Source organism: Leishmania major, chromosome 34 (genome assembly GCF_000002725.2).
Source record: "Leishmania major strain Friedlin complete genome, chromosome 34".
In the NCBI taxonomy this organism is placed as follows: Eukaryota; Euglenozoa; class Kinetoplastea; order Trypanosomatida; family Trypanosomatidae; genus Leishmania; species Leishmania major.
The window spans coordinates 1,416,860-1,439,784 of NC_007286.2; the positions used below are offsets into that span (position 1 = coordinate 1,416,860).

The window sequence follows — 22,925 nt, forward strand, 5'->3', positions numbered from 1 at the left end:
CCCGAACTGCGCCGTCGGGTCCTCCAGACTCCCATGTGGAGAGGCGCCGCATCACATTGTGGAATGCCGCGGCCTGAACCGCCTTGCTGCTCGAGCTCACCCGGCATGTGCGCCGGCCGCCCACCTCTTTCCTCCCCCTACCGTGTTACCCGCAGCACGGACACCACCGCCACTGCCGTGGAGCAGGGCCCTGGACGCGGCCCGGTGCGACTGCAGCCGGCCCGCCCTCGACGACGAGGATGTGGGCGTCGTGCGACAGGGGCCGGGGGTGAGCGGTGCCTGGGTGCGCGTAGAGTTGGGGGCTTTGTGCGGGGTGCAAGGAGCGGTCGGACCCAAAAATATCGTCTACTCGGATGCGTGCTTGCTTGCCGTCGTTCGTGGTGTTTTCATTTTACATCGGAGGCTCGACAGCCGTTCCTACGGGGCTCCCTTTTGTTCGTGTCGGCGTGGAAACCCTACGGCGCTAACAGAGGAAGTGCGAGTGCGGTCAAAGGTGACCGCCGGTCGAGGGGATGCACGTCCTGCTGCGCGAGAGTCTGTGAGCGAGCCAGTGAAGGTATGAGTGTGAGTGGTGCGGTCAGTAAAATAGGAAATAAGTGGGCGGACGCGTAGAGACAATAGGGAGGAGGAGTGAAGTAGAGCACCAGCATGAGACCCCCGAAGACAATTAATGTGTTTGACATCAGCGACAGCAGCGCATATTCCTACCTCTGTTTTTCTCGTCCTTCTCTCGTGGTCCTTTCCTTTACTTTGTTGTTGTTCTCGCGTCTTGACGTGCTCCTGCTTGTTAACGTGCGCACGCTGTCTCTCACGCCCTCATTTCTCTTTTCTTCGCATCTGTTCGTATAGTTTCCTGTCCACATCGTCGATGTTTTTCCCCCGTTGTGTGTTTTTGTGTGCCTGTGATGGTGGTGACGTTTGGTTCGTGTGACTTACTCGTTCCGCTTCCTTCTTATGCGTGTGGTGGTGGCGGCAGTACCACCACCCGTTTCCTCTTTGCGTGCTTCCTCGTGTGCCTCCTTTTTGCCCTTCCCCCCCCCATTTGTCCTCCTCCTTTCTCCCCCTTCTGTTTTCCCTCTGACTATTAGTAAGTAACACTGCCATAAAATAGACGCGTCCGTTGTTGTTGTTTCGCTCGTGTACTGCTACACGTATGGAAATACACTCGCGAAAGGGAGGATAATGCGTTGGTGTTTGTGTGTAAACGAGTGTTTGTCTGATGTTTTTTTTTTGTTGTTGTTGTTCCCCCCCCCCTCAAAGGCGCTGAGTGAAGAAAATGGAACGCGAGGAGCAAGCGAGGAAGGGTAAGAGAAGTGTATGTGAAACACGCACATACATGCAGACACGCACACACTCCGCAAACACGCAGGAAGTCCTCCAAACCCGAACACACACACACACACATATATGTATGTACGAACCAGCACACTCTTTATCCATGAAAGCATGCAGGAATATTGACACGGAGAGACAAACCGTTTGAGAACATCCGCGAAACAAGCGCGTCGTTTATTTGAGGTCTGCAGACAGACACACAAGCACACGTTCAGCACTAAGTCGTTGAATCATCACCCACGAATCAGCAGCGGACATCACACGCACCGTTTTCCTTCGTTGTCACTGTTCGTTTTGTTCCTGATGCCGTGACACGTGACGGGCTGCCAACCCTCCCCCTCCTCCACACGAGCAAACGCATGTGTACGGACACGCATAAGAAAGAGGCCAGCCCTTCACCCTCCACCCCCACCCCGGAAGCTGCGAGCTGTCAATCGTGTCTTTTTGTCGCCGCTGCCACGCTCGTCTGCACTACACTGCTGCATTTTCTTGCCCTCCCCCTCCCCTCACGGCAACCCACCACCACTCTTTTCCATCGGCGTCTACGCCCATACTAATGCTACACCTGCCGCTCCTTCGCCAGGAGCGGCAGGAGACAGAAAGGGCGGACGAACCGGGTGACCTGCTCCCTTGCTTTGTTTCACGCGACCGCTTCCTCCTGTCTCTCTGAGTCTTCCTTCAGCCTCTCTCGCGCCTTCTCTCCCCTCATCAATGGACTCCGTCTTTTCGCTCCTATCTCTATCTCCTTTTTTTTGTGTATGTATGTGTGTGTGTGTGTGTGTGTGTGGAGGGGGGGGGTTCTTGTTGAACTTGCACGTCACTCTACGAGGTAATACTCGTTGTTGTATGTGGTGCGTTTTTCTGTGGGTGCATCTCCGATGTGTGGCTCTTTTTCTGGCGTATGGTCACACCGTGCTCTTCGTGGTGCTGTATTCTTTGCGATTTTTTTCTAGCCCTTGCGTACGTTGTTGTGATCTATCGGGTGCTTAATCGTGTGCAGTGCCTGCTCAGCTTTTCTTTCGTTTTGCCAACGGATGGCGTATCGCGGAAAGAGCTCTCTTTTTCTGTCTCCCTCTCTCTGTCTGTCTATCCTCCGATAACAGTGGTGAGGAGAGGGCCGACACCTCACCGTGCGCGGCATCTCGGGGTCCAGTGCACCCCCCCCACACACACACACACACTTCCACCCCGCGAAAACACACACACACACATTATGTCTGTGTGGGGAGGAGCGAAGCAGCCCCCCACCCCCTCCTGTCTCTGCTAATGCCGAAGCACCTCCGGTAGTGGCAAGATCCAGCACCCGCAACGTAGGGAAGTCAGTGCGATGTATCGCTGCTGATGCCGGCGGTGTAGTCGTGGATGGGCGCGGCTGTGAGGCGACCTGCGAGGCGCTGGTGGGTAGGGTTTGAGGCAAAGGCCATGCTCTCCGATGACCGGGTCGGCGCATTGCTGCAAGGCGCGTCTGTACGGCTGCTTCGCACCACGCGACGTGCCCCCCCCTCCTCCTCCCTATGGCAGCCCCGGGGGCGGGCGATAAAGAGAGTGGTGCTGGTGTCGTGTTGTATGAAAGCGAATGGGAATCACGTTGAAAATGGGAAAAATAATATGTGTCTCCTTTTTTGACGGCGGCTGTCGTGCTGGTGATGGCTTTGCCCGTACCTTCTTGTTGATGTGTTCGCTCGTATATGTTGCTCTTTTTGTGTGTGTGTGTGCGTATGTGAAGTGCTGCTAACTTCTCTCTCCCTCGCTCGCTCTCTCTTCCTCGTCGACCGTTGGTTTACTCTCCGCTCGTTTTCTCTTTCTCTCCGGTATTGTCTGTTGTATCTTTGCTGTTGTTGTTCGCTTCCGGTTGTTTTGGTCTGGCTGGTTATTTTTTTTTCCCGCCTTTCTCTTTTTTCTTGCTCATATATGTCCTCGTTTGCGCGTCATGGCGCTGGTGCTGGTGTATTGTGTTCTGTTCTTCTGGTCTGTCTGTCTCTAACACCACCACCAACAACAAAAACGAAAAGTGATACTGTTGATGTTGCTCCTTCTCCTCTTTCTCGTTTTCTGTTTCGCCGCCGGGTGTTGTTGTTGTTTGACTGTGTGTGGTGGTTCGTGAACAACAAAAAAGGGGCGTGTGCGCGCGTACCCGTCTCCGAATGTCGTTCTTCTCCCATGGTTGATTCTCTCTTTTCTTCTGTGTGTATGTGTGTGTGTGTGTGTGTTGTTTGTCGAGTCGATCATCTCACAACGCTGTACTTAAGCGATTTCCTCAACATCAAGTGTCGACGTATCCCCCACAAGCATTTTTCACGGTTCTCATGTGGCGCGGAAACGCCCCATCGTTTCCGTTGAGGCGCAGCGATGAATATCGCGCGGTCGTATGAGGATAAGCGTACGGGAAACCAGAGTTTGACGGGGGGATTACTGCAGAGGGGGTACCTCGACCACCTCTCCATCTCTACAGGCTCATGCCTCTCTCTCTCGGAGTGTTTCGCGCTTGCCCTTACCGAGGACATTTTTGCGATTGTTTTGCGTGTCGCTTCAGTGGTTCGTGCTTCTCGTCGGCCCTGCTGTTCTCAGAGGGCCACTAGAGGCATGCCTTTTCGCTCTCTCTCTCTCTCTCGCCCACCCCCTCATCCCTTCTTTTGCATCTCTCGCCGATACCTCGCTGCGGCATCTTCTCTTTTCGTGTTTCTTTTTGTGTGACATCAACGCAAATACGCTAAAAGCATATACATACATATATACATATATATATATATATATACATATATACATATATGTAGAGAACCCACGAGCGGGGACGCCTTGCAGCGCGTTTCTTTTTTTCCGGAATGGTCGGCTTGGTGCGTGGGCAAGCCTTTGCGACACCCTTGTTTCCCTTCCTCTCTCTTGATACGCACCCGAGGTTTGTTCAATGTGGGGCGGACTGAAGAAGCGCACGCACTATGGCGACGTGTTCAGGCGCTGGAGTGCGTCTCAGGGATTGGATGTCCTGCGGACGGCACTCTACAAGGAGCCTCGCCCGTGGTACATTGCCTACACACTCCATCAGGCAAATCATCTGCTGCAAGATCACCACTGTGCGCGTCTGCTAGCATGGAGCACGTCCATTGTCGAGCTCCGACCGAGTCTCGCTGGCAAACAGGAAGCGTATCGATATACGCAGGAGATGTTCAGCATTTTTGTGCGGCGTCACAAAGTGGGACAACAGAGCCTGTACGAGTACATGCGGCTCTGCGCGGTCGGCAAAGATCTTAGCTCGGCGTTTGACTGGTTCAAGTACTGGCAAGAAGCGCAGCTTGGGGCGCACGACACGCTGAGCTCGCTCAGCTGGTTGTTGCGAGTGGCGGCCCTCTCGCCGAACGACGAGCGCGTAGAGGACATGGCGCTGACAGTGTTGGAGCTCTACACAGAACGCTTTGCGCTCCCCTCAGCAGACACCACAGCGAAAAACGCGGCGGCAGCAACTACAGCCGCCTCCCCCTCGTTTGCAACTACGTCGCGTCATTTTCAGCCTACCACTCCCGTCGAGGAAGCTGAGCTGCGGCGTTTTTTTTGTCTCTTTCAGCAACTCGCGCCGCGAGTGGAGGCGAACGCGCAAATCCGCGCGTTTTTGGAGACACTGCCTGTGTGTGCTACAGAGGCTCTCGCGGATTGCGCTGCCGCTGGGTGGCCGACCGATAGCGCACACCGTGTTTTCCCTCAGCTGGAGCAACACATCAGCAGTGACCTCACGAAGGTCGGTCTCGGCAAAGGCAGCAATGCGTCTGAAGACGAGTCGCGCCGCATTGGCCGCGATTCTCTTCCACGGCTGCGTGACTCGCTCCTGCACCCCTCCTTCATCGCAAAACTCGAGGACAGCGCCGCGCAGCACAATGCTGCGGCAGTGGTAGCTCTGGTTGAGGACTACGAGGAGCACGTCCGGCATGAGCGTGAACGCACGGGCAGCGACCGTGTTCCCGCGGTGCGCAAGCGCACTCGCGAGGGGGAGCTGTGGCGTTTGTACGCGGACCCGACAGCGATGGCTTTCCGCCGCAGGCTCGTCGAGGAAGGTGGGGTGACGCCGGAGCTGTATCACTACCTCATCACTGCACTGGCAGCTACCCAACCCTCTGCCGCTGTGCGCACATTGACGCGAATGGAGGAGGCGCAACTGCGGCCGCTTGATGTAACGCGTGCGACGGTCCTGGTGGCTGTTCAGGACTGTGCCGAGGTTCGCCTGCGGCTCTTCCAGCAGCAGCTGGAAGAAATGCGCCTACGCGCTCGCCTGGATGAGGACTACGATACCGTGAAGGTGGTGGAGGCGTACTGGAAATACGATTACGTGGACTTCTTCCACTACCGCAACGCGCTTGAAAAGAAAGAGTTCTACGAATTTCTTCTGCACCGGATAGGGCCCCAGGCGCTTCAGCAGCTGCTTCTCGATGCCCAAGCACACGGACCGACGGCGACCCCGGAGGACTTGGTGCTTCTCGACGAGGACCTGTGCACGGCCTCGTATCGCTACTTTCGGGCTCAAGTCGGCCGAAGCGCGGTGGAGCGCGCCCTGGACGGCATTAGCACCCACATGCCAAAGCTGGACATGGGGCTTGTCGGCACACTGCCGCACTTTGGCGATTACTGCATGGACGGCGACGATAGCATCGCCCATAGCACGGCCGCGCTTCAGGGTCTCGTGCAGCCTTACGAGACCATCTACGTCCTGGACACCTCCTTCGTAGAGACCTCCGAAGCGTTTTTCACGGTGGGTGCCGCGTCGCCGTCGCTGGTGCTCGTCCCATACTTGTGTCTCTTGCAGCTCGCAGAGTCCGTCGCCAACGCCGACCGCTTCGTCACCTTTGACCCGGCACTGCAGCAAATGACACGCACGGAGCCATTTCTAGCCTCGCAGCGGCTGCGCGGACTGTTCGCGATGATTTCCGCCCCTGCCGCTTCGCGACCGGCAGGCGCGGGGAGGCGCACGCGTGTCCTGCACTTCACTGAGTGCATATGTGCTAATCAAGTGGACCAGCAGGTGCTCGACGCCCTCGGTCTTTCTCCGTCCTCTAGCGACAACGATCAGCTGCTTCTCATCCTAGCAATGCTCAGCTCACTCAAAGCGCCAAAGACGCGCCTCGTCTTGTGCACCGACGATGCACAGCTCGTCGAGCAGCTGGAATGCTTGCGAAGCTCCTCGTTATTTGGGTCCGCGGTGGATGTGATTCGCACGGCGCCGCCGAAGCAGCTGGATTTGGAGAAAAATCTCATCAACGACAACCCCGTGCTGAACGGCGCCGACGAGTGGGGCTCGGCAGAAGCGTTCGAGCCTCGGCTGCGCATTGCCGCGGACTTGCGTGCGCTGAGTGAGGACAAAGCGGGTTCCGTGGCGGGTGAGCCACAGACGGTTGCTGATTCGTCCGTCACCGGCAGAGACGCAGTGTGTTCCTCTCATGGCGAGGCGGCGGCGGGCGTGGAACGTGGCGCGTCGTCGAACGTGCCGATGAAGGTCCCAGTCGCCGTTAGCAGCAGCATGGATTCCCCTTGGCTGGAGCTTCTGAAGGAGGAGGGGGAGGAGGAGGAGGATACCGTGGAAGTCGCGAGGGCCGCACCTGCTTCTACACGAGAAGTGGCATCAACAAGTGCGACAGCACCGCCTCCCTTACCGGCCATGTCACCAGTGGAGCAGGAACGCCGCGCCCGCTTAATGGACCTCTATGAGAGCCCGTTTGACGTTGTGCCCGTTGGTGTGCGAATGGAAGAGGCCTCGACTGTCGGGTCGGTCTTTACAGAGTTCGACTCGTTGGAGCCGGAGCTGCGGGAGGCACGCGCGGCAGATCGGGCGGCGGCGCGCTCGTCGCTCTCCCTCGAGGACGGTAAGGCGAACAAACGCGGCGGCGGAAAAACTCGCAGGCGTCGCCTCTCGGTGCTCGAGGAGGAGGTGCTTGCCAATCGCGGCGCATCCAACAAGGACCGCTTTCAAATGGCGCGTCAGCTGTCCAACTGGAGCGGCGGTCGCGTGCCTTTCAACCTGCGATACCGCGTGGTGGAGGCCAACGTTCGCGACCCACGCAACTCGCACCTGCGCAGCGCCTATGAGGCAGCACTGGCAAAGAAACGGTTCAGTTTTAAGCAGAAGCACGGTTAATGGTCGGCACGAGAGCACTGCATTCCTGGAGAGCGCATTGCAGCACTTCCGGCTCGCGCTTGTGTCAGAGCTGTAGGCCATGCATGACGGCTGTTGCGATCATCATCACACGGTACACTAAGAGCGGATAACGCGTCCTACATTCCACCTGCGCGGACTCACAGGCTCATCTGCAGAGTCGACAAGGACGAGAAGACCGGGAATGGGCAACTTGCACACCCCCTCCTTCCCACCCCTCTTCTCCGTCCGTGGTACAGGGTCGCTGGACGACTTCTTCTCAGGGATGGCACAGTGACTCTTTCCTGTGGTGCTGTTGGTTTTGTTCGGGGCTTGCATCTTCTTTGAGGGGCACGAAGCGCAGCTTGCGGCTCCGCATCATGCCAGCGCCCCGGCGCACCTTCCAGCCAGCATGCGCACATCTCTTTCTTCTTTTTTTGTGTGTTTCCTCCTCTTCTTCACAAATGGTAGCCTTTTGTCGCTTCACCGCCGTCCACTTCCCAAGAGGGGAGGAGCACCTTGTGGCGAGCCACTGCACCGGAAGGGATCGCTGCAGCCCGCACGAGCCTGTGCTTTGTGGCTGGCGACTGGTCGAGGCAAAATGGCAGAGCAGCTAGGCGCCTCCCTACCCACTGGCAGTGCCGCTGCAGCTGAGGGGCCTGCGACGGCGGCGGCAGCAGCGTCAGTGGACTGGTCATACGTGCCCCTGCTATCGTCGACCACCTTCGACTACTTCACAGAGCGTTACTACCACCAATTCAGCATTCGAGACTGCAAGAAGGTGAAGGGGAACGACTGCCGCATTCTCCAGCACAGCAACGGGCTGTGCGTGCTCTGCCTCGATCCAAATCATGAACTGGTGCGGCGCTGCGCGCCCGCTGACACGGGTGTGACCGTGACCAAAGTGGCGTTCTTCAAGGGTCGCACCGCTATCGTACCGGAGAGTATCCAAGTTGTAGGCAAGAAGAAAAAGAACGCACTAGTCTGCCAAACTGACACGAAACTCTGCGGCATCGTGCTCTCGGACGGGACGGAGTACACAATCCCCGCCTGCGTGAACGGGTTCGTGCTCGAACTGAACGCGACACTGCTGGAGCAGCCATGGATGGTGGCAATGGCACCCATTGCTGAGGGTTACTTGGCAATCATCAACCCGACCTCCAAGGCAGACTTCAGCGGTTATGAAAAAATCTGGACGGCCACCGGCGGTGACGCCGTCGGCGAAGACGAAGACTGAATGCAGACATGCGTAAAAGTACACAAGGCCACCCTGTCCTCTAGCCCATTGCATCGGGCGCGGTTTGTATGGATAGCTGTTACGTGTCCCCCCTCCGTGTCTCTGTGTGGCACAAGGCGTGTACGATCGATTAGAAAGTGCCAAAGAGACTCGGGCAACCAGCAAGGGGACCTTTGCCCTGTGGTGCGGCGGACACTCAATACCAAGCTAGGATATGAGTCCCGCAGCTGGGATTGGAAGGGGAACTTGCGAGTTTGTGGCGATGACGTGCGAAAAAAAAAACGAAACAGCAGCGTTCTTGGATGCCCTCTTGCTGTGTCGGCTCGTTCTCCTCACTCTCTCTCTTTCTCTAGGTGCATGGCAGCTGCTCGGCGAAGGGGGACGGCGCGGACCTCGCACGCACATCTCAGTCACTCAAATGGACACGCGCACACTCCCCACCCTTCCACGCACCCAACCCTCGCTGCGCCTTCTCCACATCGGACCTTCGTTGCTCGCCGTTCTTTCGTTCTCGCCAGAAGTCGAGAGATGATGACCTTCGCTTGCACCTCCCGCTCTTCCTCCTCTTCCCTCCCACCGCCTTGTTCTCTGTGCCGTCACTGGACGCAGGAGAACTGGACGAGGTGCCACATGCCTGCCCCTGCGCATTGTGAGCAGAAGTGCACCTCGCAGATACCCATCACATCTCCCTTCGTATCAGGGCGTTCTCTCATCTGCGGGCCGGTCCTGTATTTTGTGTGTGTTCTGCTTGCTATTGTATGCACTCGCCGCGAGCAGAGCTCGCCGGACACACACAAAAACGCAGCCTGCACAAGATCGCATAGCCCCGCCTATTGCTGCCTATCAGTCGGATCGAAACCCACCTCCGCAACTCCGCTTCCCCAGGTGTTTTTAGGCACCTTTGGGGGCCATCTGAGCAGCCTGGTCATTCCGCGTCTGCCTTAGCGGTTCCTCTGAATTTTCGGGCGACCGGCGTGCGCGGCCGACGAGGTTATCCCCCCCCCACACACACACACACAAAACAAAAAAAAGGATGCGACGCATACGCTACCGGGCGCTGCACAGCGGTGCTGATGAAGAAGACACGCGAAGTTGCAACAGCAGCACCCCCAATGTCTTCACGAGCAGTGCACACGGTCCTCAGCTGCCACAGCAGCACTGCTGCCGGTCGCGTGATCTCGTGATTGTTGACTCCCTCGGCACTGGCGCGGCGGCGTCAGTGTTGACCATTCCACAGCAGAAGAAGCACAGTCTGCGACGGTGGCTGCGGGAACTGCTACATCTGGCGATCGCACCGTCTCCCGACACCCGCCAAATCCCGTTCGGCTACTTCCCTGGCGAGTGGTCACCGGTCGGCTATCCGAGTAACGCGGTGAGCAACCGTCGCTACACGCTCTCGACGTTTCTGCCGCTGGCGCTGCTCCGTCAGTTTCAGAACTTCTTTAACTTCTTCTACCTCTTTCTGGCCTTCTCGCAGGTCATTCCAGTGCTGAAGGTTGGTTTCATTTTCACTTACTTTTCACCGCTAATACTGGTGGTGTGCCTCTCGCTGATGAAAGACGCGCTCGATGAGTGGAAGCGATTCCGGCGCGATCGCATCGCCAATGTCGAGGTGTTCGAGAAACTCACAGGCGGTGGCGACGTGGTCACGGTGCGGTCGGCACACATTCGGGTAGGAGATCTGCTCATACTGCATCAAGATCAACGTGTGCCGGCCGACTGCGTCGTGTTGCACACCTCCGAGAAGTCGGGCACGACGTTCGTCCGTACCGACCAACTTGACGGCGAAACGGATTGGAAGCTGCGCTACCCGTTGAACTCTACCAAGAGTCTAGGATACACCGAACTTGCTGCACTGCGCTTCAACGTGCGATGTGGCGCGCCTCACAAAGACATCTACAGCTTCGCCGGCACCCTCGAACTGGCCAACGGACAGATTGAGTCGATCACGATGGAGAATGCCGTCTGGTCGTCGTGTGTGGTGGCAACAGGGACGCTGGTGGTCGCCGTCCTATACACGGGTAGGGAGACGCGCAGCGCCTTAAACTCGACAAGTCCGCGTAACAAGCGTGGCCTCATCGAGGGCGAGCTCAACTTGATCGCGGTTCTGTGCTTCGCGCTGCTTCTGATCCTTTCCTTTCTTCTTGTGGCGCAGCAGCAGTTCCGTGGCGACTTTGCCGTCATGTTCGTGCGCTTCTTCATCCTCCTCTCGTCCATGATTCCCATCTCGATGCGCGTGAACGTAGACGTCGGTCGCCTCTGGTACTCGTACGATATGTCGCATGACCCCAACATCCCTGGAACCGTTGCTCGCAACGCAAATCTTCCAGAGGAATTGGGTCGGCTGCGCTATCTTTTCTCCGACAAGACCGGCACACTCACAAAGAACAAGATGAAGTTTCGCGTGATGCAGGTGGGGCCGGACACGGTGCTAACGGACCGCTTCACTGATCAGCTGTCGTGCGCGCTGCAGGAGTACTTTGGCACAGGCAACGGGGGAGCCGGGGCTCGACTCATGTTCGGCAACGTCTCCGCGCGACTCAGCATGAGAAATTCGAAGCAATGGAGCCGTGATGTGCAGCGCGTTGGCGACCTTATCAGAGCCATCGTCCTGTGCCACAATGTGAGCCCAGTGGTGGTGGAGCCGGTGGTCCTTGGTACCGGCAACGAAACAACGGCACCGGGTCGCAGTGCGGCTGCGGCTGCGCCGGACACAGCTGATATGACGAGTGAGCCGACTGAATACCAAGCCTCCTCGCCAGACGAAGTTGCGCTGGTCAAGTTCTGCCGCTCTCTCGGTATTGTCTTGACCTATCGCGATCTCACATCGATCGCCTTTACCGTTGGCGGCGGCGCGCAGCTGCACACCTACACAATCGTCAAAACGTTCCCGTTCTCATCGGAGCGCAAGTGCATGGGCATAATCCTGCGCGAGCGCGCTGGGAGCTGCAGTGGCGGCAGCGCGCAGGAGACCGTCAAATTTTACATGAAAGGCGCAGATGAGAAGATGGCGTCGGTGGTGCGCCAATCGGAGTGGCTGGACGAGTGTTGCCAGGAGCTGGCGCAGATGGGCCTGCGAACGCTCGTGTTTGCCAGTCGAACGCTCAGCGAGGAGATGCTCGGCGCCTTCCTGCAGCAGTACGAAGCCGCCCTTTCAATCCTTGGCGAAGGTCGCGCAGCAGCCATCGAGGCGGCGATGAAGCTATTGGAGACGGACATGATACTGACAGGGGTGACGGGGGTGGAGGACGAGCTGCAAGACGACGTTGTCGTCTGTCTTGAGACGCTTGGCATGTGCGGCATCAAGGTGTGGATGCTCACGGGTGACAAGGTCGAGACTGCCACCACCATTGGCCGCTCGACTCGGCTCATTCCCCGCCACTGCCGCATCGAGTACCTGTGTGGGATGGCCCCGGCAGACATTGGTCGCCGCCTGCACGAGCTGCAGGAGGAGTTTTGCTGGGGCGCGACGTGCGGCAGCATAGTGCCGCCATGGACACTGGTTCTCGATGGAAACGCGCTGGCGTACTGCCTCTCCCACGCTTCCTCCTTCGCGGACGTGGCCAGAACCGCCTACTCGGTGATAGTGGCGCGATGCTCCCCGACGCAGAAGGCTGCGGTGGTTACTGTAATGCGTGATAGCTGCCGTGACGCGCGCGTCGCGGCCATCGGTGACGGAGGCAACGACGTGTCGATGATTCAGGCTGCCAACGTGGGGATCGGTATTGAGGGGGTGGAGGGGAAGCAAGCAAGTATGGCCGCTGATTTCTCCATTACCAAGTTCTCTCACTGTCTACGGCTGATCATGTGGCATGGGCGGAACTCGTACCAGCGCACGTGCCGACTCAGCCAGTTTATCATGCACCGCGGCATCGTCTACTCGGTTGTGCAGACGGTCTTTTCGGTGCTGTTTGCCGGGACGACCATGTCTGTCTTCAACGGTTATCTACTAATGGGGTACTCCACCGTATTCACCATGGCGCCAGCCTTCGCATTAGTGCTCGACGAAGACTTCAATGAGTCGGACGTGCACGAGTACCCGTTTCTCTACAAAGATTTGCTGAAGGCTCGCTCCATGAATACCCGCACCTTTCTGCAGTGGGTGTGGGCGTCGTTCTTCCAAGGAGGGGTCATGATGCTGATGGCGCTACAGCTCTTCAAGTCGGACATGTTTCAGATTGTCACGATCGCCTACACGTCGCTTCTCATCACAGAGCTGGTCATCGTCGGCGCCACCGCACATCTTCGCATTCTCTGGCGAGAGCGTCGTGCTCGCTTCTTTCTCTTCTTGTGCTCTGAGGTGGTGTCTCTGCTGATGTTTTTCCTCGCCGTCGTCGTGTTACCCGACACGTTTGACAGAGACTTTTTCTTTTCGTGGAGCTGCTGGTGGCGCGTCGCGGTAATCTGCCTAGCCAGCATTGCACCACTCATGATATTTCAGATGGTTGGCAAGTACATATTGTTCAACCCGCGCGTCGCCGTCTCCTGCATGGGATGTCGGACTTGACACTTGTGCATCCGTTCCGTGATTGACGGCTGCAGAACCTTTTTTTTTTACCGTTCCCGTCTGGTGTTCGCTTTCTTAAATGGGTGCGTCGGCACGGTCGCGTGAGCGTTCCGTCACGCGTCGTTGTTTTCGGTTACTCCTTTGAAGCCGTCAGATGACGGTGGTGAGGAGAGGGCCGACACCTCACCGTGCGCGGCATCTCGGGGTCCAGTGCACCCCCCCCCCCACACACACACACCTCCACCCCGCGAAAACACACACACACACACACACATTATGTCTGTGTGGGGAGGAGCGAAGCAGCCCCCCACCCCCTCCTGTCTCTGCTAATGCCGAAGCACCTCCGGTAGTGGCAAGATCCAGCACCCACAACGTAGGGAAGTCAGTGCGATGTATCGCTGCTGATGCCGGCGGTGTAGTCGTGGATGGGCGCGGCTGTGAGGCGACCTGCGAGGCGCTGGTGGGTAGGGTTTGAGGCAAAGGCCATGCTCTCCGATGACCGGGTCGGCGCATTGCTGCAAGGCGCGTCTGTACGGCTGCTTCGCACCACGCGACGTGCCCCCCCCCTCCTCCCTATGGCAGCCCCGGGGGCGGGCGATAGAGAGTGGTGCTGGTGTCGTGTTGGAGGGCACAAAAACCGACTCACATGGCGAACAAAAGAAAGGGCCACCGAAAAACTTCTTAGGAGCCGTTTTCATGGATGCTCTGCACCACGAGGTTCACTTGTCCCTGCTTCCCCTTGCTCCCCCACCCCACTCCCACTCCACCCCCACCTTCGCTCATCTCTTTTATGTGTTTTTCTGGGTGCGTTTTTTTTCTTTGCTGCCCTCCTTTCCCGTACGCCGCGTCTCGCTCGCCTATGTTAGCCGGGCATCTCTGTTGTGGCGCTCGCCGCCGCCGCCCTCGGTGTCCGTCTGCACCACGCCCGTGCCGCACTTTCCACGCAGAGAGAGAGAGAGAGAGCACAGCAAGCACGTACAAGCAGGAGGCAGTCACATGAAAGCGAATGGGAAAAGGAAAACGGAAAGAGAAGCCACAGGCGCACATACACAACGAACTAACAAGGCGCTGTGGAGCGCGATGCAAGCGCATCTCAACCGACAGAAAACGTTTGTCGCGGCGGCGGATGGTCAATCCGCGATGGACCCCCTCGCTCCCTCCCAAGACGGTGCACCACTGCTTATCGTGGCGGATGCGTATTGCGGCACACAACAATGTCCTATCCGCTCTACCTTTCCCTTCCCCTGCGTGACATCGTTGCGCTAAACGGGTGCTGACCTTCGCCGAGCGTGTTGGCACACCCACGCTCGTCTGCGTTGCTTCCAGCCCTACGCAGGTCCCTTCAATGTCTCTGTGCGCCTCGCTCCCCTTCACCTCTGGCGTTTTCGCTCATGTTGACTCTGACCTTTGCCTCTCTGCATGATCTTCCGCTCATATGCGTGCCTGCTCGCTTGTGCCCGCGTGCGAGCATGTTTTTTTTTGTCTGTTTGTGATTCGGGCGTGTAGCAGTCTGTCTCTCTCGCTTTCCCACTTCCGTCCTCCTCCGAGCGGCCTCGGTCCATGTCTTGAGGCGAGTGGCAAGTGGAAGAGAGCCAATCGAAGAGACGAAGCCCACTGTGGAGGGATCGCAGCTGCGCGAAACGGGGCGCTGATTTGCGTGCCGCGATCCAGCATGCGCTGCGCTGGCCGCGCTCGCGCGGTGCTAGCGTCTCCTGCGGCTGCATCAGCGACAGTGGAGCGGGACCTCGTGTATGCCGCTCGCACACTGCCGGCAGTAGTTCGTTCGTCTTGTGCGGTTAGGGCAGGTCTGCCGCTGCTGCCCTTAAGCTGGAAAAGTGTACCTGGTGGCGTCTGCAGCTCCGTTGGAACGTGCAGAGACCCTCTGCACATGTCATTGCGACACTTCACGAGTTGTACAAGCGTACCAGAAATCATCGAACCGGAGGAGATCAACCTGATCGATGTGCAAGAGACGTGGACCTGCTCAGCGGAAGCTGACGCCTCCAAGGCCGAGGACAGCTCAAGCACCGCAGCATCGACGTCGACATTCGCATGGAGCGCGACTAACTCGCCGGCGCTGCCCTCCGTCTTTGCTGATGTCAAGGTAGTGGACCCCTTCACACGGGCGCGGATGCTCGGCTTTGTGCGACGGAATCTCACTGCGGCTGCGCAATCACCCGACGGCAGCTCCGACGTCGCCAGTCCCGCGACCGCCGGCTTCCAGACCGACGCGGTCTGTGGTGGAGAGCTGTTTCACGCCCGTCTGCAGCTTCCTGTGACCAGGACGGCTCGGCGGCTTGTTGAAGAGATGAGTGCGGCTGGCGGCTCGGGCACACCCAGGGCACTGTGGGCGCACGGAGTCGCCAACACGGCGAAAGAGGCTGAGCTGCTAGCCGCCATGCACGCGGAGCAGATGGCGGACTTGTTAGGGTATCACGTCTTCTCCCTCCCATCAAGGCAGCACAAGCACGCCGAGGCAGCACGCGCGGCAGGTCGCTACGCGTCCTCGCCGGAGGATAAGGACAGTGGCCCTTCGACAGAGCAGCGACTGGCGCAGTGGCCCCTGCCCTTGAGGCGCGTTCTGACCGACGAAGAAACGGAAGGCGGGGAATGGCAGCTTGTGAACACGGCGACCTCCCTGCGACACTACATCTCTAAGGAGCACACGTTGCTGTCGCCGTGCCTGCTGGACCCCAAGTCGCGACTCAGGATCGAGGCCCTGTTCGCGCGTGCACCTCACGGCTGCCCCTCCTTTGCGCAACAGCTCAGGACTGAAAGGGTGCGTACGCTGACGGCGAGCAGCGCGGCGGGCGGCGGCGAAGAGGCGATCGTGGCCCGGCTCCTCTTGCCATCACAGGTGACGGGTATCACGAACTCCTCGATAGATCTCGTCGCCTCTGGCAAGGCGATGGAGCGGTCAACGGCGGTGCTGCTGGCCTGCATGCACGCAGAGCTCCTGCTGGATGCCGTGGGCGTTGCTATTTTCGACGACGCGGTGACGCAGAAAGCGCACGCCATGGCGGCCTGGAGCCACGGACGCCCCGCACCACTACCGGGCGCCAAGCCAAAAAATCCGTCGCACGTGCACCTGCCACAGCCGCTGAAGGAGCTCGTCGTGGCGGCAGCAGGGGATGGTCGGTCTCGCACGTCGTCTCGCTCGGCTGAAGAGGACTGGTTTCACAGGCATACCATTGTCACTGAGCAGAGTGGGACCTTTGTAGAAACCGTTGTGGGCGAGTCCACCGCGATGGAGGACATCACCGCGTTTCTCCACACTCACGGTGCCATGCGGGCCGCCGCACCGTTTCTGCAGGTGGCAATCGGTTCCCGGGTCAAGTCCACAGTACTGCTGCCCTTGCCGGACCTCTACGGCATTCGCGGTGGCGTGGGGATCGCGTCGAACGCGCAGGATGCTGACACCCTCGCTGCCATGCATGCACTGGATGTGCTGTGCATGCTCGGTGTCCCGGTAAAGGCTACGGCGGCGATGGACGCCGCGTGGAAGCGCGTTCGCCGCGAGCGCATTCCCGACGTGCCCTGCGAGTCGGCGGACGTCTCCACGCCGAGCCCCCCGGCGCGCCGCTGCACTGCCAAGAAGTTAGCCACGCAAGTGGCTATAGCCGCAGCGGCCTTATCTGAAGATTTCGTGTCCGTGGACGCAGCGCAGGCAAGCTCCTGCAACCACGCCAGCACATCCACGCTGCCGCGGCGCCGTGCGGTGAAGCGAGCGCGACTGGCCTCGGATGCATCCGCACCGGATGATAGCATACCACAGGCAAACGCAACCGACACGACTGCTGCCTCTCCGCCAAACGTGCCCGTGGTTGCGACATTGAGAGAGACTGGCGAGAAGCGGCTGGCAGCGGTGCGGGCGGTGGTGCCAAAGGAGTTCTGGGATATGCAGGCAGACAGCCCTGACGGGTACATTATGATTGCCCCTGGCGTGCCGGAGGGATCTGCGGTGGCTGCGTATGCCATTACGTCCCCGCGCAAGATGGACAAATCGGCCAAGGGACGCGTGTTGGACTACTTGGCGACCGTGGGCCGTCGCCTCGACGATGTCACCGTGGTGCGGCAAGCCCTCAGCGAGGAGGAGACGGAGGGCCCACCGCGGCACCGGTGTGCGCTGAAAGTGCCAGTGCCAGCCGTTTGCGGGGAAGCTCGCCTCGCGCTAGGCGAGGCCGACACAGTCGCCGACGCCGAAAACGCCGCCTGTATGCACGCGGAGCTCATCCTGGACACACTCGGGGTCTGCCTCTACACGGACTCTGTGAAGCAGAAGCGGCACGCCGCGGCATGCGCGCAGTGGGGTCGCTGGGCGCCTTCGACTCCTGGCGAAGAACAGCCGAGCAGCACACCGTCCCCGCCGCCGCTGCGCCGCGAGCCCGCCGGCTCGCTACACCGGGAGCGCCAGAAGGAGCGGCAGAAAAAGCGGGGCGGTCGCTTCGGTACGTCGCAGAGAGCGGCAAAGACGGACGCATCCGCGGCGGAGGTGGCGGACCAGGCGGCGTTGGTGGTGGACACTGAGGTGTTTGACAACGTGGTTGAATCTCAGCTCGACACCGTCAGCAAGACCCGTGTGCAGTACTACCTACGGTACGAAAACCTCAAAGCACCGTCGATCACGTTTACCGCCAACATGGGGCACAGCGTGCTCCTGCATATTGCCACCTGGTCTCTCCCGGTACCTGCCCGCTACGGCAGCGAGACGGAGGCACCGAAGTGTCTGGAGTACGCTGTCAAGGGCGCCGCCTCGACCCGGAGAGATGCTGAACTGCTGTCGTGGATGCATGCAGAGCGCACCCTCGACTTTCTCGGCATCCCTCTCTTCCCCAACTTGCCAAAGTTGCAGGCGTATCACGCCCAACGTGCGCAGGTAGAGGGAAGGGTTGCCCCGGCTGTCGTCACCGGGCCGACGGCGCCGCTGCCTCACCCCAGCGAAGTGACTGTGAAACCGCTGCGATTGCACATGAGCTTCTGTCGTGTTGATCTGACGATTCCGCCACCGCCGTGTCCGTCGACGGACATGGAAGGCAACTCTTGCGTGCCCCCACATGAATGGGAAGCCTACGTGGAGGCGTGCGCTGTGTACGTGCTTGCGAAGCAGATGGCGCTGAAGAACAGCTTCTACGAGGAGCAGCGGGTGCCGCCGACGGGCGACGTCGTGATCGATGCCGCCCTCGCGGAGGCGGAGGCGAAGCCCGTGGATACAGACGCCCGATTGCGCTTTGCGGCGTACTGCATGGCGACGCTCGGCAAGTTCGTCCAACGGTACGACGCATATGTTGTCGGCCCAATCCATCACCGTGTGACCTACGCCACAATCCCACTCCCCGGCTTTGACTACCTGTTAGGGCGTGGTGTGGGGCCCAACAAGGTGGTGGCCAAGCGGCGAGCCGCCATGCACGCCTTGGCGATCCTGCGGCGTGTCGATGAGTCGTACGACGACACGTTCCAGGTGGTCAAGAGCTTCGTGCAGAGAGCGAAAGCCGCGAATAAGGTGAAAGGGGATGCCCAAGCGCATGCCGATGACGAGTTCGACCTCGACACCTTCAGCACCCTACCCCTCATCAACGCGGACGCCGAAAGCTCGCTGACGAGGCAGGAACGGCGCCACCTCGACCGCTTCAGCTCGCTCTTCGTTGCCCAGTCGGCGTGGTATTCGAAGAGCAGCTGTTTCACCTTGGACGGCAAAAAGCGCGCCGTTCGCATGTACACGGTGTGCTTCGATCTGCCGGCACCGGAGGAGCGTCAGCTGGTGCGTTTGTTGCCGAGAGAAGAGGGCGAATCGGTGTGGAGGCGACAGCCCTTGGCGGATACGGTCAAGCTCGAGGTAGAAAGCGTTGAGGCGACGGCGCCAGACGCGACTCGCGTGAAAACGGGCGCCATTTTTTCCGCGTGTGTCTCCATCGTGGATGAGGATGGTCAGAAGCTGACAGCCAGCTGCAGTGGTGGTGGGCGCGTGGACAACATGCTCAGCGCGTACGAGAAGCTGTTCACGATGATGGATAGGCAGTTTCCGGCAATGATGTCGATCGTCGAGCTGCTGAAGCAGAACCCGTATCTTATGCCGGAGCTGATCCCTTCGCTGGCCATCCCTGATGCGGTGCGGCAGCGAATGCAGGCGTGTCTGAGTAATCAAAAAGACTTGACTACGGCGATGACCTGTTCAGACAGAAAGGCGTCGTCGAAACGCCACAAACCTAACTTGGCCGCCAGCGATGAGGAGAAAACGGGCGGTGAGGCAGAGAACAGCTCCGCGGTTGCGCACCAGGCCTCCTACAGCGAGGCAGAGGAGTCTGCTCGCCTTGTGGAACAACTGCAGCGGCGTATCACAAACCCCGTATACCTGGAGAAGTTTGCTACCAGGCGTGCGGAGCTGAGCATTGCAGAGCACAAGCGTGAAATTCTCGAGGCGATCCGCAGCAACCCCATCACCATTATCTGCGGCACGACAGGCTGCGGTAAGACGACGCAGGTGCCTCAGTACATCCTCGACGAAGAGACGCTCAGGGGTAACGGGGGGCGCTGCTCCATCGTTGTCACGCAGCCACGGCGGCTCAGTGCCGTGTCGATTGCGCAGCGCGTCGCGGCAGAGCGTCTGGAGCCGCTAGAGGAGTCGACCGGGTACATGATCCGCTTCGACTCACGCAAGGGTCGCCACATCACCTTCGCCACGACAGGCCTTGTTCTTCGGTTGATGCAGTCTGACGCGCTGCTTAGCAGCTATACCCACGTCATCATTGATGAAATCCACGAACGGGACATGAACTCCGACTTCATCCTGATGCTGCTGCGGCAGGTGCTGGAGAAGCGACGCGACATCCGCATTGTCCTGATGAGCGCGACCTTGCAAGCCGGTGACTTCCAGGCGTACTTTGGCGGTGCCCCGCTCATTCAGGTTGAGGGGCACATCTTTCCGGTCAAGGAGTTCTTCCTAGAGGACCTTGTTCCGTTCGCGCGCGAGCACAACTGCATGACGCCTCTGCTCAAGGAGGCAGCCGGCGTTGTGGGAAGTGACGGAGAGAGAGAAGGCAATGCCGCAACGCAGCCAGAGGTTGGTGGCGCGCGTGTCCCCGTCGTGGTGTCAAACGTGGACGACGCGGCGGCCAGCATCCCTCCCACACGCTACGGCTTTCTCGAGGCGTCGACGGCAATCGATTATCCTACCATTCAGTTCGCCATTGAGCAAGCGCTCCGCATGATCGACATCGCCGACTCCTCCATCCTCGTGTTCCTGCCCGGGTGGGAAGACATTCGCAAGGCTCGCGATGTGCTGGAGCGCAACACATCCTTTTATGTACTGCCGCTGCACTCGGCCGTGTCAGCTGAGTCGCAGCTGAAGTGTTTCTTGCCGCCACCACCCGGCAAGGTCAAGATTATCCTCTCCACGAATATCGCTGAAAGTGGCGTGACCATCGACGACGTCGGCGTCGTGATCGACACCGGACGTATGAAGCAAGTCGCGTATTCTACGCGGATGCGGAACGTTCTTTCAAAAACCGACTCGCGGGGCTATGACTCGAGCCGAGTCCAAGATGCTCTGGATGTGACGTCGACGCCTGGGGTGCCGGAGGATGCACAGGGCAAGTTCTCGCACTTGATGAACATCTACGCGAGTCGCGCAAACTGCGTGCAGCGCCGCGGTCGTGTCGGCCGCACGCGCCCTGGCCTTTGCATTCGTCTTTTTTCGCGAGAGCACTTCCGCACTTTGCACGAGTTTCAAACGCCGGAGCTGCTGCGCACGCCGCTGGACAGAGTCTGCCTCACCATCTTGAATCTCGAGGTTGGTTCCCCTCAGCAATTCCTCAAGACCGCGATGGAGCCACCCCTCGAGACAGAGGTGGAGGGCGCCATGAAGCGACTATACGATCTCGGTGCCACCGACGAAGACGGTCATCTCACTCCACTAGGGCGCCGCCTGGCAAAGCTGCCGCTAGATCCGGCGACTGGAAAGACCATTCTGCTCGGCGCCGTCTTCCGATGCCTCGACGCAGCCCTCACAATCGCAGCCACAGCTGAAAACGGCGTCTTCTCTCGCTCGTTCGATGTGCGCGTCTCATCGCGCCTCCACCGGGAGGACCTTTCGTGCAACACCCTCTCCGACATTCTCGCCTCCGTGAACGGGTACAACTACTGGGTCTCCCTGCATCGTGGAGGGTTGGGCGGGCAGGCGGCGGGGCAGATCAAGGCGCGGCATCTGAGCGTTTCGGCGCTCATGCAGGCCACGCTGCTGAAGCAGCAGTACTGCAACCTGCTCGTGGAAGACGGCTTCATTGGTGAAGAAGCGAAAGTGCTGCCGTCGACGAACCGCTCTCGCTTCGGGAGCGATGATATGGTGTTTATCGAATCCTCCGAGCACTCGCGCAACTCGATGGATGTTGGTCTGTTAAAGTGTCTGCTCAGCGCCAGCGCGCTTCCCAAAGTTGCGATGATTACGGGACCATTCGTGTTGCGGACCTTGTTTGAGAATTACATTCCGATGATGAACGACAGTGTACTGAGGATGAGCGGGCTGACCGAGACGTCGAATCCGTTTGTGATCTACGGCGGGCTCATGAAAATAGCAGAGAAGGAGACGCTCATGGCGCATCATCTAACCTCCGTCCCCCTCTGGTCAGTGCTGTTAATGAGCACGCGCGCGACCCGGATGGACTACGATCAGGAGCTCAAGCTTGGCATCGTGAGCAACTGGATCTTTTTCCGCTCGAGCTACGCCACGATTGAGCTTGTGCGACGATTCAAGGCGCTTCTTGACCGCCGCCTTTCTCGCAAGTTTGACGATCCGACGGACGCGGTCAACAATGCCCAGCTCGACGAGCTGTGCGAGATTCTGCGGGAGCTTGCAAACATGCGCTACCACCCAAATCGCCTGCAGCCCCCGTCTGTGGTGTGGGGAGAGCAGGGGAAGCTTCTCTCCCCTGACAGCAACGCCGACGACGACGCGGCTGGCGCCACGAGCGAAACAGGAGTCGAAAGCTCTACGGAGAGCGGCCTAACCGAGTAACAGGCGCGCACGCGGCGCAGGAGGCTGGTGTTCAGCCGTTGTGGGAAAAGGAAAAGTGTGTGTGTGGAGAGGGGGGTGACGGCGAGCGGCCTCATTGCATCAGCTTCGCTCCAGCTCTGTTTCTTCTTTTCTCTTCGTCCGTCTTCTTGCTCGTTTGTATGCGCAAGCGCGACTCCGCGGCCACGGCGATCCTGCTTCACGGAAGCGCGCCATCACTGAAGTGGATAACCGGTACACCATCAACGCTGCGTCGCTTGTGTGGTCCTGCTGTCGTTTGCTCTCTCTCTCTCTCTCTCTTGCTCCCTTTGCCTCTGTGGGGACGTTGAGTGAAGGATGCATGGTAGAGGACGAAAGCAGGGTTTCAGCTGCTGCACCGGGCGTGCACTGGTACCAACGCCCTGCCGCCAATAAAGAAAAAGTCCTTTGCGCCTCCACCGCCGTCGACTTGCAGTTGCTACTCTTGTGTAGGAGTTGGCGCTCTTCTCTACGGAGGCCGTATCCTGTTGGCTTTCTTGTTGGTGTGCTGCCGGCGTTTGTAACGCGGTGCACGGCAATCCCCTATCATCACAGGCGCTTCGGTTTAGTGGCTGTACTGTTCTTGGCATGGGTTGCTCTCTGTCTCTCTCTCTCTCGTGTAGGAACTGTCCTCTTTTTGTTGTCGTCGTTGCTTCGTGGTTGCGGACCTGCTTGTGTCTGTGCATGTTGCAGTGAGAGCGACCATCGGTGG

At 59.1% G+C, this 22,925-nt stretch overlaps 4 protein-coding genes across 4 annotated transcripts; all 4 read left to right on the plus strand.

Moving 5' to 3' along the window:
* Nucleotides 1-4,240: 4,240 nt before the first annotated feature.
* Nucleotides 4,241-7,450, plus strand: LMJF_34_3200 (conserved hypothetical protein; the record flags this gene model as incomplete). Its single annotated transcript, XM_001686372.1, has 1 exon — nucleotides 4,241-7,450. The coding sequence occupies one exon, from the start codon at nucleotides 4,241-4,243 to the stop codon at nucleotides 7,448-7,450; it is 3,210 nt and encodes a 1,069-aa protein (XP_001686424.1).
* A 598-nt stretch (nucleotides 7,451-8,048) lies between these two features.
* LMJF_34_3210 (conserved hypothetical protein) lies at nucleotides 8,049-8,684 on the plus strand (the record flags this gene model as incomplete). The annotated part of the gene is made up of 1 exon (XM_001686373.1): nucleotides 8,049-8,684. The coding sequence occupies one exon, from the start codon at nucleotides 8,049-8,051 to the stop codon at nucleotides 8,682-8,684; it is 636 nt and encodes a 211-aa protein (XP_001686425.1).
* Nucleotides 8,685-9,717: 1,033 nt separating this feature from the next.
* Nucleotides 9,718-13,191, plus strand: LMJF_34_3220 (putative aminophospholipid translocase; the record flags this gene model as incomplete). Its single annotated transcript, XM_001686374.1, has 1 exon — nucleotides 9,718-13,191. The coding sequence occupies one exon, from the start codon at nucleotides 9,718-9,720 to the stop codon at nucleotides 13,189-13,191; it is 3,474 nt and encodes a 1,157-aa protein (XP_001686426.1).
* A 2,308-nt stretch (nucleotides 13,192-15,499) lies between these two features.
* REH2 (RNA editing associated helicase 2,putative;with=GeneDB:Tb927.4.1500) lies at nucleotides 15,500-22,198 on the plus strand (the record flags this gene model as incomplete). Its single annotated transcript, XM_001686375.1, has 1 exon — nucleotides 15,500-22,198. One exon carries the CDS (start codon nucleotides 15,500-15,502, stop codon nucleotides 22,196-22,198), a length of 6,699 nt encoding a protein of 2,232 aa, XP_001686427.1.
* Between the last annotated feature and the right edge of the window lie 727 nt (nucleotides 22,199-22,925).